The sequence below is a fragment of the Haliotis rufescens genome, unplaced genomic scaffold, assembly GCF_023055435.1.
Source record: "Haliotis rufescens isolate VD_foot unplaced genomic scaffold, xgHalRufe1.0.p SCAF_20, whole genome shotgun sequence".
Taxonomy (NCBI): Eukaryota; Metazoa; Mollusca; class Gastropoda; order Lepetellida; family Haliotidae; genus Haliotis; species Haliotis rufescens.
The window spans coordinates 7,373,413-7,389,255 of record NW_025963891.1 but is presented as its reverse complement, the minus strand read 5'-3'; the positions used below and the strand labels follow the sequence as shown (position 1 = coordinate 7,389,255).

Below are 15,843 nucleotides of genomic sequence, written 5' to 3'. Positions count from 1 at the left end.
AAATTGCTCACCGTAGCATGGTACGTAATCTTTATATTTATATTACCAGGTCACTGAGTTAGTGCCCGCGTCAAGGTAGGTGCGACATATCATGGAAAAACAGCTGGGCTTTCATACTTCCTGGACTGTGATATGTGACAGATTGCATTCCTAGCTTTTCTCAGATGTGTGGGTGTATATTCATATCGTGTAATCACTTTCATATGGCCAATATATACAACGGCACTGTTATATTTTAAATTACGCATCACAAAATGTCGACTGTATAATCATTCTGACTTTCAGAATTCACCTGGTGTAGTTCACTGGTCTTCGTGTATAGGGAGATAAGGAATCGCATAAAATGTGGGTGGACTTCTATTATCCGGGTTTTGTTGTTCTATTCCGCGTGCATGACGTCGCTACTCAGGTGCGTGTTCAAACATAACGAGCAAAGAAAATAACAAGAGCCGTATTTATTCAAGTCGTCGTTGGAGTTTTGCTTATTTCATACGTTTAATACAAATTAATTGGGTTGTTTTTCTGTTACGTAATGACAAATCACACAGTATATTAGCAACCGCCATCTTCACAACATGTACATAATGACAACTCACAAAATATTTAGGTCTATGTTATTAGGTAACAACGATCAGATAAAGACCAGACATACAATATGTAAGTGACAATCATTCACACAATACGCAACTATTTGTAGCGACTGTTGAACACAATATGTGTAGGTAACGGCAAATCACACAATATGTAGGTAACGGTTAATCATACAATATGATGGTAACTGTCATTGACACAATACACGTGTATGTAGGTAACAGCCAATCACACAGTATGTAGGTAACGGCCAATCACACAATATATGTAGGTAACGACCGATAACACAATGCGTTTTAAATGTGCTTCAAACACAGAAACAACTCCATACTCAATCTTGTCGAGTGAGACAGATAAAATGTCCATGAATTTTACGAGTGTTTCAACTGAATAACACCTAAATATATTTTAACATTTGTGTTGCTATTCTCATAACGCTAAAGAATTTTTCATCGTCCATAACTACACTTAAAATCATCTACAAAGTACACACTCTACATGTATATCTACACACATATACCCTATTCATCAGCCATAACATCACATGTGTTTGCTAACGATGTAAGACTTTTCATGTGCATTTAATAGAGTTTACTTACGGTTTTAAAATATAAATTAGAACATAAAGCAGATAACATAATCATCACTTGTTTATGATTGATTTTGCTGTTGTTTAAATCAGTTTATTTGGGCGAAAATAGACCTTTATGGTCCAAGCCGCTCCAAAACTCAAATAGCAGGTTGTATTATTGTTTTCAGTCAACTATACATACATACCGGTGTTACAAATGTCGAGACAGACTTCCTCAATTTCTTTACAACGGTAAAATGGTCTGCAACTTAATCAAACATATTCAGTTAGTACATTTGACTATTTACGTCTCATCAATATAATGTGTTATTTCTCCAATCATTATCTTTATATTTCACCTCTTTAACATATCTATTTCTGTTGCATCATCAATTTTTTATCGTTTTATTATGTATCATGCATTGCGATAATGTTAATTACGAAAATAACGAAGTTGTGGTAACTATTTTGAGGAGCAAAAGAAAGTATACCGAGTTTGTAATTAAAAACTGAAAAAATTCTTGTTAAATTTGAGTATGTGTATTAAAACCTTCACTCATTCCTGCAACAGTTTGTAAAATTTAGTCTGTAATGTTGTGAAAAAATAGATTAGTTCAATTAAAGACTGGTGAAAGAAATGAATTTGCAACCACATGACCTCTGTCATGTCTGAATTATTTTGTGCAGAAAAAAAGCAAATGTATAGATTTTCAAAGATAGGATTTTAACAGTTTTTTAGCATGCGAAAAAATATTTAAAACAAATTTATATCAAATTATATTTTTAAAAATAAAACCATGTAGAAGTATTTTTTTAGTGCTGACTAAGCGCCAGTGTAGTTCATTGTTTTATATAATAACATAATAACTTAAGATATTTTTAGTTCAAAATCAAACATTGATAAGATCAACTGAGAGGTATAGGTTTCTTTGCTCCTCAGTTAATGATCCCATGCATGGCATCATATGTCATCCATGTATGTCGCTCTATGTCATGTATCCACATGTATCCACATGTATCCACATGTATAATGTATACACTGATATCTCGGTCACTCTTATAGTGAGTTTAATTAATGACCAAGGTTGGGCGAGACATTGCTTACAAACAAATGTCATTTTCTCATTACTTGTATATAATTCCTATGCCCTGTACATTTATTCTGCACTATCACTTTTCACATATTACATTGTAAAGAACTCTATATAGAAGGCCTCGTAAGTGTGTCATTTGTGCCTAATCCATTTGATTTTCCGCAATAAAATATGTTTAAATATCAAACAACAACACAAAAGAGTTTACACTGATAATATTACTACTGCGGGGGGTACGTAATGTTATTTATGGAATTTAAATCTGATTTCTAATGACAGTCATGATGTAGGTGTTTTGTTGGATTTAAATGGGGCTGTTGTGTATTTTATTTCTTTATTTAACTATACTAAAGTCTTATAGTTTACATATCCGTTTCATAATGTATGTGAAATTGCTGTAAAAGAAGTTAGTGTCTCGTGGCCAATCTTCTTCGTCTTCTTCTTCTTCTTTTAAAGGTTTACAAAAAGTCATTTATATGCGCCATATATGAAAATGTAACTGTCCTCTTCCCTCAATCACAATGCTTCTGATGACAATAACAAGTGCCTTACAGCGGGAGAGATCTAGACTGGATCAAGCGACTAACATGTTGATGGCCAACATATGCACCATGCATTAGTTTGTCGTAAGTCAAAATCCGTCCTGATACTGGTGTTGAGGGAAAATGTTTTAGCGGTACTCATTTCGCGTAAAGGAAAATATTATCTCCCCAATATTCCTGACGTCATATCCACAACACAAAATGGTGGTGTTTCCCGCATTGTTTGACAACTGAGGGTACATCGTTATTTTTGTTTACATTTACAAAACTTTGGATTATACGTTGTTATCAACCTTGGAGTATTTCGCAATGGAGTCTTCTTCAAGCACTGACATGTCGCTAGAGATGATCAGGGTGGCATCATTTGGTCAAAACCCTCTAAAACCGGTGACCTCAATTCAAGGAATCACCGATTTTACACCAATTCCATCTTCTTTGAAGCTTTCAAAAGCAGGATTCTACCGGGATCCAAGCTCGGAAGGGGATGAAGTAAGATGTTTTTCGTGTGGCCTTGTCATGAAGGACTGGAGTGCGTATTATGGCGAGTCTCCGTTTTCTGTACACTTGTGTCGCAGTCCAGAATGTCAGTACCTCAGCTGTCAAAGTAACGTCGTTTCAAGTGATGAAGATGAACCTAGTCCCTGTTTTACCAGAACCTTGACCCCGCAATCGCCCGAGTTGTTCCTTACAGAGGCAGAATCTACGATCGTAAGACGTCAGTTGTTTCCAGAAGATTATTATGTTCGCACAAATGACAATAGTTTGACAAATTCTCAAGTTCAATCAAGTATCAAACTACCATTTAAGCCAAAGTTTGGCAACAGCGATATGCTTTTTGAAAGCAAGCGACATGCCACATTTGCAGCTAAACCGTGTCTCAAAGCAAAAGAACTGGCGTCCAATGGATTTATCATGTTGACAGGGGATAAAATTGGATGTGTATTCTGTGGTAAACAAACCACCTGTCCTACAGCTGAGTGTACAACACCTGTGAAGGATATACATAGGGCACTGAACCCAAACTGCTCATTCTTCAGAGGATTTGATGTAAGCAATGTGTCATGTGTGTTGGAAGAGTCCATAAAGAGAAACATTGAGTGTAGTGACAGTAACAATTCTAGTGACAGTGAGGAAGATATTAACAATACAACAAGTTCAAGTGCGCCGTGCATGTTCCACAATCCCTATTTTGAGGATTTCACAGTTCGGAGGGAAACATTCAAGGATTGGCCTCCACAGATGAAACCAACAGCACAGCAGCTTTCTGAAGCTGGTTTCTATTACACAGGTTGAACATCCTGATTATCTTACCATTACTTTGACTATATTTTTTACCATGCTGACAAATTACAACAGTTAATGACAGTTAGCATGGTCAACATGTTCAGTGGCAGTTTTGTTCAATTAAATCATAATTGAAAAGATCTTTTACCATGTTTACACGTATGTAAATTACATATATTTTTTATTCTAGCCATGAATCTTTCATCATCCAGATAATTTTTGGTTGACGCGATATAACTGGAATACTGGTTAAAAGCGGTGTTAAACCCAACTCACTCACTCACTCATTTTTGAATGCACAGGGAAGATGTTGAGTGTTATTGTTGCAAGTTTTAAGCATGTTAAATGGGTTATATTTTCCAACCATGTTAAGTTATAACTACTGTTAATTGATGAAATGGTTGTCACGGTAGAGGGAAAGTAAATTAAAATATACACTGTAGTCAAGATAATCATAGCAGTTCATGTACATAATCATGATAATATGTTTTTAATGTAAACGCGATAATTGCAGACATCTTTACATTTCATTTTTACACTTAAACAATGTTGAACATTATCATGATTATAGGTGGATATTAGACAATCTGTACCATGTGTACCCACTGATTTGTACCCATTGAAAATGGCTAACCCGTGCCTAAAATTCTCGTAAGATTCGTACCTGTTTTGGACATGTTGGAGCCTACATACTTTATTTGGCTGAACCTCACCCAAAACATGAGAACCCATACCCAAGTGTGGATGACCCGTACCCATTTATGTTTGAAAGCAAGATGTCCGAAAAAAATAATGTACGTTTCAAATAATTTGTTCATCAGTAAATTCTTACATACTCTGACCATTCTGACATGCACTTTCATTGCAATTTATTCATAGTACTAATACATTTCCAACATTCATTCATATACATTTCCAACATTCATTTTATATTTCCAACATTCATTCATTTGTTGGTGAATGAACAATCAACCAATTAACTCCATCACCATGATCACTGTCTGTGATTTCTTTCATAAAAGAGATGTTCTTGATGGTGTTGATGGTGTTGCGAAGAGACAGTGAATGACTACTAAACATGCTAAACAGTTACTCTTTATCATGTTTAATATGCTAGTAGCATTAGCATGATTAGGATTAAATAAATTGACCATGGTGGCATATTGTTGTTTTAGTATTTAAAGCAACTGATTGTGTTTACTCATGTGTTGTTATATGAAACAAAAAACAAACAAAATCTTCGTTGTAAAATTGTGTTTAATCAGTATGTTGCGGTAGAGCAGATACTTTTAATATTTATAATTAATGTTTCAAATCATGTGTCCTTTGGTCAGTAATGCAGGTAAGAATACAAATGATTAATGTTTCAAATCATATATATTTTCATTGGGTATGGATTCACTTTTTAGGGTACGTGTCCTCCAGTTGATTAGGTATGAGTGGGTAAGGGTTATCCAACATTTGGGTAAGAGTCCGCCCCCAAATTTGGGTGTGGATCTCCGTTGGTATGGATTGTCCAGTTCCCTTATGGATTACTTTTGCCCCTTTCTGTCAACATGTTTGATAAGCAATAACTATTATTATTTCCAAAACAGAACATAATGGTGAATTACTGTCACTGTAAAAGTGGTCATGATGATTTATCAGCATTGATCAGTTGTCTGTTGTCCATGTTATCATTTGTAGCTCTATGTTTAAAGGTGTTATTAAATCACCGTGAACAGGGTTGATTAACATTATGTATTTAACATTGCTAATCATATTACATTTCACATGTTTCATTGAGCAGTTATTGACAACGTTCTTATTATTGTGTTGACTGTTGCAGGGACGTTTGACAAAGTAGCGTGCTTCACCTGTGGCTGCAGCCTCAGCAAGTGGCAGACAGATGCTGATGCACTGGTCCAACATGCCAAGCACTCCCCCAGCTGTCTCTACCTGCGACAACTATCGCAGTATCATGACATCAAGCAGCTCGCCATGGAGACACAGGTATGTACATTGCTGAACACAGTCACCTCATCGTGCTGAGACGGCTTTAAAGTCTTCCAACCAGTGGTCAACCAATGTCATGTGTAATAGCCAGAAAGATGCATAGGATAACCTGAGAGGACAGAGGATACAGTGCATGTAGCAGTGTGTACAGAGACAAATTTCCCAACATGCATGATCCTGTATTACCATGATCATGATGATACATATATCATGTGTATATTATTATCTCATGATCGAATAGATTCCATGATCTGTTCCTTACTTAAGTATTGAGAATTAAAAGTAACACAGAAGACACTTTGTCCAAGCAGTTGGAGATATATGTTTCAGCCAGGCCGACATTTTTTATGTTAATCAAGGGAGGTAATTTTGGCAACATATTACACATGTTGAACAGGATTTTAACAATGTTATCATGGTTTTGGGGTTAAGTTAGTAATATAAACAATAATTTGTTATCAGACAAGACTTAAAAAGGTTATTAGTTTACAGGTCTTCTGATACTCAAATTGAAATGTTGAGAAGTTAGAAAGAGTGTTTCTTTTGGTGTTTTTTTTCTCCATTTGACCCCAATACAGGTTTTTTTCAAAGTACAATTTGTCACATGCTGGTATTGTTACTGAATAAAGGCCTAAATTGTTTTTGATCCCTGTCCACCATACCATGTGTATACAGAGAAATAATATTTCTGATACTGATTCTATCATGTGTATGATTAGCAGTAATCGGGGTAATTCAGATTCTATAATCAGCAATAAATGTTTGTGAAAATGTCATTGAAATACCACTTAACATTATCCAGTTAATCCGATTGAATGTGATGATAACTGTGAACTTTTTCTTTTCCAGGAGATGACAACCTGTGAAATGCCAACTGAAGGTGAGACATATGTTTTTCTTTTTATTACCAGTAATTATTCACATTGTTTTATTTCACCTACATCTTTATTTGTAGTTTGTCTTTGTGTGCATGTTGATGTGTATCACTGTAGGGTAGCATTGACAAACAAGTTTTACATCCTTTACCTCCATAACATAAACATGAAGACAATGATTTTATCAACATGTATCTAACCTGAAGCATGTAAACATGACATCTATAATTAGTCAGTTTAGTGTCCATGATGTGACTTATGTTTGATATTAAGGCTTATAAAAATAAAAGAATTGGTTCTCATGCAATGGCCATTGGAAATATCTTGCGGGTGGGCTGTGTTTTGTTTTTTTGCTGGTTCAAACTAGTATGTAATCAAATACCATCAACCTGGGAAAGGGCCTCCCTACATAAACAAGTATACAAACTCCTATTGCCGCCATGACCATAACATGAGATGCAAAGAAGCAGTAGATATGTAAAGGGAAGTAACTGCATGCTATATTGGATTGCATTGTTTCTAAGTATTAGGATTTTTTTATTGTTTGAAAATGGAAGTATAAACGAAACGTGCAGCAGACTTTGTGATGATGCCGGTGGTGAGAGTGAACAACTTCAGTTGTTCTGCCACTCCAAGAGTCTACAACGATTTAGACAGTTTTTTTCTTTCTTACAATTGTTACATTATTTTGATTTAACCTATGTTGTTATTTACTTTTTGTCTCAGTGTACATGACATTGTATTTGAACTAGGGTAGTATTGATGCACTGAAGTGGGGCTACAGATCCTTAACTGTAGAGACCGTGAATGAGACTTATGCTTTTAATGTTCAGTGTTCATGATGTTGATGTATGCCACCTCTTCACCATGTAACCCCTTGTTTCAGATGGCCCTGTTAGCAATGAGTCTCCAGTCAAACTGCCCTTCCCCTTCAAGCCGACAGTCGACCCGTCCATACTCACCAACTGCCAGGCAGCCCTAGCAAGTCAGTTTGGCTTTCAAGTAGATCTACAACTTATTCGTGAAGCTATCTGTGAATTTTATGCTAAATTCAGTGAGTTCTGCTGTTATGATATATATGTTATGTCCACTGTGTTAAACATGTTTAAGTAGGTCCATGAATAGGTGTAAATCTTACCATTAAGGGGAGATAACTAATCTATACCACAATGTTTTAAATGATTTCTAAGGCAAATAAATGAGACTAGTTGGTTCTACTGTGGTGATTGAGATTTGATGCAGTCATCATATATGTATGCAACCAGCCTTGGGATTCATGGCCCCCAGCAACCAGTGCTGTTTATAAGAGGCAGCTGAATGGATTGGGTGGTTCATTGTGTGACATGCATCGTTGCACTCAATATCAATGACAGTTTTGACTGGTCCTGATGATTTACAGGCCATTGTCATATAGCTGGAATATTGCTGAGTGTGGTGTTCAACAACAACAATAACAACAACAAAAAACATGTTGGAAAGCCGCCAGATAATGTAACCAGTCCAGAGATTAACGTTTTAATATTGATATCCTGTTATGGAGAAAAAGAAACATTCAGAAAACTTGCACTGTCCTATTAATGAGTTACAAGTGTTGAACTAAAATAAATAACATCTCAATATGTATTTATCGTAGCATACAAGCCTGCACTTTCTCTTCGATATAAAGATCAACATCTGCTAGTGGGGCCAAAGTCACATGCCAAAACATATGGCCATAGGTCATTTCAACATGATGGCCCATAGCTAAAGAACAATCTGCTACAAGAAAGCCAAGAAACAGAAAATATAACTAACTTTTAACCAACACTCAAAACCCGATCAGTTATGGTCTAAGCGCGTTTGAGCATATGTAAATTGGAAAATGTGTTATAAAACTTCTATACTTAATTTAATTAATGATAAAGTAGAAGTAACATGTAAACATAATTATGATACACAGGTGACAATGACCTGACAGTATCCCACTCTTGATGTGACTCAGATGGATGTTTGTATTTCTGTACACTAAGCCTGATGGTGTTGCCTTACAGACAGCTACCCCAACTATGACCTGCTGGTGGGATGGATGCTGACAACAAAGAAGGAGTTTCAGATGGTGAGGGAGATGAGGAGCAACATCCACAGTCAGGAGGTGACCCTGGAGCACAAGGACCAGCAGATACATGAACACAGGCAGCAGATACATGAACACAGGCAGCAGATACATCACAAGGACCAGCAGATACATCAACAGGGGCAGCAGCTGGGGGAGTTATCCAGTAAAGATGAAGAAATCCATCAGCTTAAACTGAAACTTAGTTTACAAACCCAGCAGAATTCTCAGAAGGACCAGCAGATCTCTCAGATCACTCAGCAAAACCAACAGATCACTCAGCAACTAAACCAGAGGAACAGGTTAATCAGCAACAAGAATGAAATACTCCAAGTACAGGGTGGAAGTAAGTGTATTTTTCTCTGGTAGTTCTTTGAAAATTGTTACCTCGGCTGGTCAGTAGAAACCAGATTCTATAATCCTCTCCTGTCTGAGTTTTTGTTCCTGGATTTTACCAACATTTAGCTTTTATGTATCAGAGGAAATAGGGTACTCAAATATATGGTTCACTTAACTAATTAATGCAGGTTCTTGTAAATTTAGATGATTTTGAAACTGGGGAAAATATGTTACTTACACTTATTACAGTTACTAATATATTGTTCATTACTTTTGTGTTGATAATAGATGTGCTCTAGATGTTGCTGCTGAATCTGTCCCAATACCCTTATTAAAACAATACCTGGTATGTTAGAAAGTGATGGGTTTGTTTTTCTGAATACTTGTAAACAGTGTGACAATGTAGATCCCGTCTCCTGACATGTCTGTACAATTGGTCTCCTTCATTTCCAGGAATCGACCAGCTGGAGGAGGATAACATCAGGATGCAGAACCTGGTCATGCAGCTCCGGCGGGAGCTGCAGGTGTCCACATCCCGGCGAGGATGAACCTCAGATCCAGGGACACCTTCATCTCTAGCTCCGGCGGGAGTTGCAGGTGTCCACATCCCGGCGAGGATGAACCTCAGATCCAGGGACACCATCATCTGTAGCTATGGCGGGTGTCCTTTTCCTGCAGTCTGAGAGTCAGATCCAGAGAACATTTTCACCTGTGTACAAACAACATCAGTCATGCGGCTACAGAAGGAGTTACAGGTGTCCATCTCCCAACAATGATGAGCGTCAAATCCAGAAGGATAACGGACAGGTTATCTGTAGTGTGAACTAATATCTTTTCGGACACGAATATTCAATGTTTATGTGAAAAACTTTTTTGAGGGTGTTTGCATCTTATTCATACAGCTCAGTTCACAGGTGTTGGGTAATCTTTGTCCTATGATCTATTGACCTAATTGATGTTGATATGCATATATATTACTGCAATCCTGGTGAAAAGATATTGTGGATTATCAGCTCATGTAGTCACCTAATTCATCATATTTTTCTTATGTTATGAAATGTATATCTTAGGTGAATATCCTTCTCTCAAACATCAATATTCAACCATAAGTATGTCCAGATGAAATGGCTCTTCTATTTAACTGAATGCCAGAGTAATTGTAAACTAACACACCGTCTCTTGCTCAGTGCGTAATGGCAGCTACACATATACCATCTGAGTCGTTTACCTATCTATATCTCTGTCATCAACCATTGTTAAGGCACACAGTTGGTAAAGAACATCAGACACAAAACCCATTGGAAACTCATCAAGTGGTTCACAGAGCAGGCTGCTGTGACATCATACAATGGTATACCAGTTGTGACCTCCTGCATGTTTTACATATATTTAAGACATATTATGTACCAGTATAAGCATGTGTTTTTGTTTGTGTGGAATATATTTGTTAGACTGGAATATAAACGGGAAAGATCAAACAGGAAATTCAGTTTGCTTTGGAAAGAATGTCTCAAGAAAGGAATAGTTTCCCATACCTTCATACTGTTGAGAACTTATTTAGGGTGTTTATGTTAGCAATGTTTCCCAACAATAGGAACTATGCTTGTTAAGAAGTTGTCAATTTAATGTTTCTTATTGTGACCAGATTGTGCTTCTAGTTGTAGTTTATTGATGGTAGCACCACTTCTGAACAAAACCCACATACTGCAGTGTGAACAGCTTACCTGGAATATAGTTGAAGTCTTGACAGCTGAAACAACCCATTAACACCCACTGTTGACTTAATTTGATACTATGAGTATGGCACCTTGAGGTCATGTTTTTTATTAAATGATTTAATAAGAGCACATATTATAGAGTGGAAGATATGAAATTAATTTTGAAAAACTAATGTTCACCATATTTAATTTGATTGCATCACTAGTCATTCCCTATGATGTGAATTACAGCTCCTGGATGTGAGAAGTGTCATATTTTCATGTATTGAATCGTGTATCATTATGACCTTACAATTGAGGTACATCACAGAAAGTTAACAAATACCACTAAAGCACAGTTTTATCCACTGCTGTTACCAAAACCAGACTAGTGTTCTTTCAAGTTGTAATGTTTAGCTAATATAACAAGCCAGTGACATTTTATGGGCGCTTCAGCGTCTTTAGAAATGTACCAACTGAAACAATCAATTGGTTGTTTATACATTCTGGTAAGTACTACTGAGCAGTTGTACAGACATACATTATATTCTTACTTTTGTTGTTGAATAGAAGATGAACTAATATGCAGAATAAATTGTACATTTGTAATATAGTTCCTAAGGGGAGATAACTAAGCTGTATTATAGACCTTTATTTACTATTTCAGGTCCATGCTTTGTATAGTTAATATAAACTTTCTGTATAATAATTTTTTTATATTTCTTTTGAATGCATTTTTGTTAAGCTTTGAAAGATTTTATGAGCAGTAGATATCAAACAATAATATATAGATCTACTTAGGCATATTCAATATGTATTTATGTTTTCCTGTATGTTGTGTCCAGATATAGGGTATTTCATGATTGAATAGGGCAGAAATTTAGGTTTTGGCGACCTACACAATTCATTGAAACTGAACCTTGTTGAGATATTATGTATATATTTAAATGTTATTGATAAAAAGGTCAGTGTGTACAATGTTGCGTTACTCAAAGCCTATTCATGTTAACAGCAAACTGTTATATTATTTTGAACCAATTTTATCATAGTGCTGACCAGAGACATCATTTCTTGTTAAAGAATCTAGATATCTGAATAGCCATCACCATCTTGTATAAATACATACCTCTTATGAACCCGTAATGATAAGTCTGTCACGTTTGTCACTAACAGGGTGAATGGGATTTTTAGCTGAAGATTTGTTAGACCCTTCCAGTGACACATGTACATATATTTTAATAGAACCAATGTACATATGTTCATCTATCTTACTGACATTATCATTACCTGTATGTACATATGTGTATACGTAGAGCATCAGACAGTGCTATCTATCTTCATGCTGATCAGTGTTCAATGTTGTCTCTTGTTAGTCGACCCTCCCACACACCAGGTCTGGGTACACACATCATCACTCTCTAGTTCAGGCAGATGCTGTATACTGCTGGGATGTTGCTGACTACATTGTAAAACTACAAAGAATTTTAGTATTTGAACCATTCTTCTGTAACAGATGATTCATCATTCACATATTAACACAAGATGAGGATTTGATAGTCAGTATCATTTTGGTTAATTACTTAAATCTAGAGTGAGTGAGTCAGTGAGTTGGGTTAATTACTGCTATGAACAGTATTTTAGTTATATCCGGTATTTTGAGGAAAAGCCCAACATCCCAAAGTGATGGATGTTTACCACTCTTATGAAACCTGCGCAACCTATGCTGCTGACAAAGCGAAGTTCATGATCAGGGCAGATCTGGATTCATGCCATGACATTTGCATCCTTGCATGTCTAGGAGATGCAACTCTGTACAACTTGCAACACCTTCCACAACTGGGACACACTTAAATCTGGAGATTTCATCCATTCAGCTGAAATATTTTAGTGATTGTCATCAATGTGAAACAGGTACACTTATATCTCCTTGTCACCTATAGTATACAGCCTGGTGGTGTTGTGGGGGGCCTCTACTGTCTGTCTTCCTTCCATTCTTTACATTAGGACACACTGGAGTGCTGTTGTGTTCCGACTGGTTCATGTGGCCTGTTCCCTTTCATCAAACACTACCACATGTGTTCTGTGATGGTTCAGTATCTCACAACTAAGGCAGCAATAATCACCCATTGTTAGTCCCTATTGATCCATATTGTCAAGGTTAACATGAATGTTCATCGAGGGTACAATGTATTGATCATTTCGTTTCATGGAAAAAGGCAGCAGTACAAATATTATTTATCGAGTTAAAGTATGGAATATTAGAGTCCTCGGGTTTATCATATGAGTAATACCTACTAGAACATTGCTATCTTTTCACTCTGTCTCCCTCTTCTTTCAAGAGGTCAGCGTATTTCTGGGGCTCCTCTTAGACATCCTGTTTACACACAAGAAATTCAAGTTCCATCTTAATGGTAACCTATTACCTTTTACACTGAACGTTTTGATAATGTTGAGAGTATTTGTATTGAATTTTAAATGGGGATTTTACATTTTAATGAAACCATTTTGTATACTTGATGTTATATTTTTGTGTGACATTTTTGTTAATATATTTAACACATTTTAACAAGATTTAAGGTTTTTAAAACAAATCATCTGAAATTATTTTGAACAACATCTTGTCATGTTTTTAGAACAATTCACCTTGAATATTGTGAATTCTTTTTCTTCCATTCTATGAACTCTCTTTCTGTTTCTCTCTCATCTACATCTGTAGTTTGTATATATCTTATGAAATAAACAATTTAATAAATATTTTTGTCACCGATTTATTTCTCTTGACGACTGGCTCAGCTCCTCATTCAGTGTCGTCCATTAACTCCACTCCCCTCTCATTATTGAAGTTCAACAACGACCAACATGGAAATACTTAGAGTTATTCAGTTATTCCAGCCAGGCTTACCTCACAGAAAGGCTCGAACACAAATCCTGTGAATTAATGTAACGGTGGCTAGATAATGTAACCAAAGAGTCACGAATCTCTACATTGATATAATGTAAACCATTACCTGCGCTTGGATTATCAAACTTCAAACATGTCAGCATCACTCTGCCATCACGTGGTCGAATGTTACAAACATACCCAATTCAAAAGAAAGATCGTGGCGACAAAATACCTACTAAAATATACAGCAGACACATTCATACAGAATTCACATGCCACTCCTATTAGAGAAAGTAGAACTGCTTCTAATTGTTTCTCGAAGTAAATATATTGTTCGAACATCCCACCATGTCAAGGTCTTGATTTAGTAATAGTTAGACAGCGCGCAACATCACATTTGTCAATACTATAGCATGCCGCCCCCTCCTAAACTGCACTGCTGCGAAGAATCCACAGGATTTTAATAATGAAAAGCTGTCGCCGTATCAGCGTCCTTCACAAGATTGATTCATGCTGTTCGAAATGAAAATTCATACAAGGTTTAAAGTTCAAAAGATTCAAATGACTTTTTAAGAGACCTTGGATATCACTAGTATTTAATACTTCACCAATGTGTTGAGGTCAGCATTTGCTGATGAACGATTTCAAGACGTAAATTTATGTACATGTAAATATTGTCTTTTGGATTTAGGAGAATACGGTAATTTTCAAGTCTTTGAAAGGCATTTAGAAGTTATACACACAAGGAAGAGAATTTATGGATGTCATCTTTTTTATTATGAGGAACACAGCGTTTTGGAATATATACTTACTCCTTCATTAGGTGAATAAATGCTATAAGCCAACAGATAATTTGAGCTGATAGGTAATTAGCAAAGGACAAATGGAAGCCAACACTTAACAGTACTGATTGGTAATAGTGAGTGAGTGAGTTGGATTTAACGCCGCTTTTAACATTATTCCAGTTATTTCACGGCGTGTCAGCTTAACGTGGGAGGAAAGCCCGAAGTGATGCAGGTTTAAGATGTTTACCACTTCGGAGAAACCAACGAGCGCGGGTATGGTGCTGACAAACCTAGAAACATAATCGGGGCGAACCGGGATTCGAACCCGCAATCATAGGTTTCAAGGGACGCAACTCTGCACAGCGAATCGCGGCGCCTTAGACGACTGGGGCACCCGTGAGGTGACCCCGATTGGTAATAGGACATTCACAATAGGCAAGCGGGAGGCCGGGGGTAATTAGCACTGATAGATAATAGAATGGAAATGACAATGGAATCCAGCTGGATAATTAGCAACGACAATGATCAAAGCAATAAATCCCAAGCACTAGGCAGATAGGTTCCTGAGAACGGTTCATGGCTTCCTGCGTCACAAATTGTTCCAAATTAATGTTCAGTTAGGAATGACCATTTGGCATCTGAAACAGTGACACTATAAATATCCTGTCTCTAAAATGGTCCCAGGGTCTCCATGAATATTAAATTGTTGGTCACCTACCAATGAATGTATTAGACCACAGTTACGTTTACTTCGACGATTGTTGTAATGTGTACTGATAATTATGTAAAGGTTAGAGCTCCATGATCCCATGGTCCGGTGCCTCACTATTGAAGTGATTAAAGCCCCAGCGCGGTGAAACTCGGCATCTAACATTCTTTATATTCGTATTTTACAAAGCCATTCAAGAATTCCATGTTTAGTTCTGAGGACACCGAGTTTCCTGCCCCAACGTCATACACAACAATCCGAACTTACACTTCGTTGATGGCGTGTCAGATATGACGTCCCTGGCAACATTGCAAATTGTATTGAGCCAACCTGAGTACTTTTCTCAGTCAGATAAATACCGTAAAACGTGAAATTAATGCGTCTC

At 36.7% G+C, this 15,843-nt stretch overlaps 1 protein-coding gene across 3 annotated transcripts; it reads left to right on the top strand.

Annotated features, from left to right (window-relative positions):
* Positions 1-74: 74 nt before the first annotated feature.
* On the top strand, positions 75-13,807 carry LOC124127588 (E3 ubiquitin-protein ligase XIAP-like). Of its 3 annotated transcripts, none has more exons than XM_046491135.2 (6): positions 75-168; positions 5,911-6,074; positions 6,927-6,957; positions 7,839-8,006; positions 8,983-9,390; positions 9,837-13,806. In XM_046491135.2, exons 1-6 carry the CDS (start codon positions 165-167, stop codon positions 9,929-9,931), a joined length of 870 nt encoding a protein of 289 aa, XP_046347091.2. In that variant the 5' UTR covers positions 75-164; the 3' UTR covers positions 9,932-13,806. The 3 variants fall into 3 exon arrangements, with proteins under 3 accessions (XP_046347091.2, XP_046347045.2, XP_046346968.2); XM_046491089.2 differs by lacking the exon at positions 75-168 and adding an exon at positions 2,532-4,086 and having other exon boundaries at positions 7,839-7,937; positions 9,837-13,807; XM_046491012.2 differs by lacking the exon at positions 75-168 and adding an exon at positions 2,533-4,086 and having other exon boundaries at positions 9,837-13,807.
* The last annotated feature ends 2,036 nt before the right edge of the window (positions 13,808-15,843 follow it).

Bases quoted from the DNA above. Each gene is read 5' to 3' on its own strand.
- LOC124127588 (XM_046491012.2), top strand. From the start codon at position 3,108: ATGGAGTCTTCTTCAAGCACTGACATGTCGCTAGAGATGATCAGGGTG. The intron at 4,087-5,910 runs GTTGAACATCCT...TGACTGTTGCAG, and splicing joins AGCTGGTTTCTATTACACAG to GGACGTTTGACAAAGTAGCG. The intron at 6,075-6,926 runs GTATGTACATTG...TTTCTTTTCCAG, and splicing joins AGCTCGCCATGGAGACACAG to GAGATGACAACCTGTGAAAT.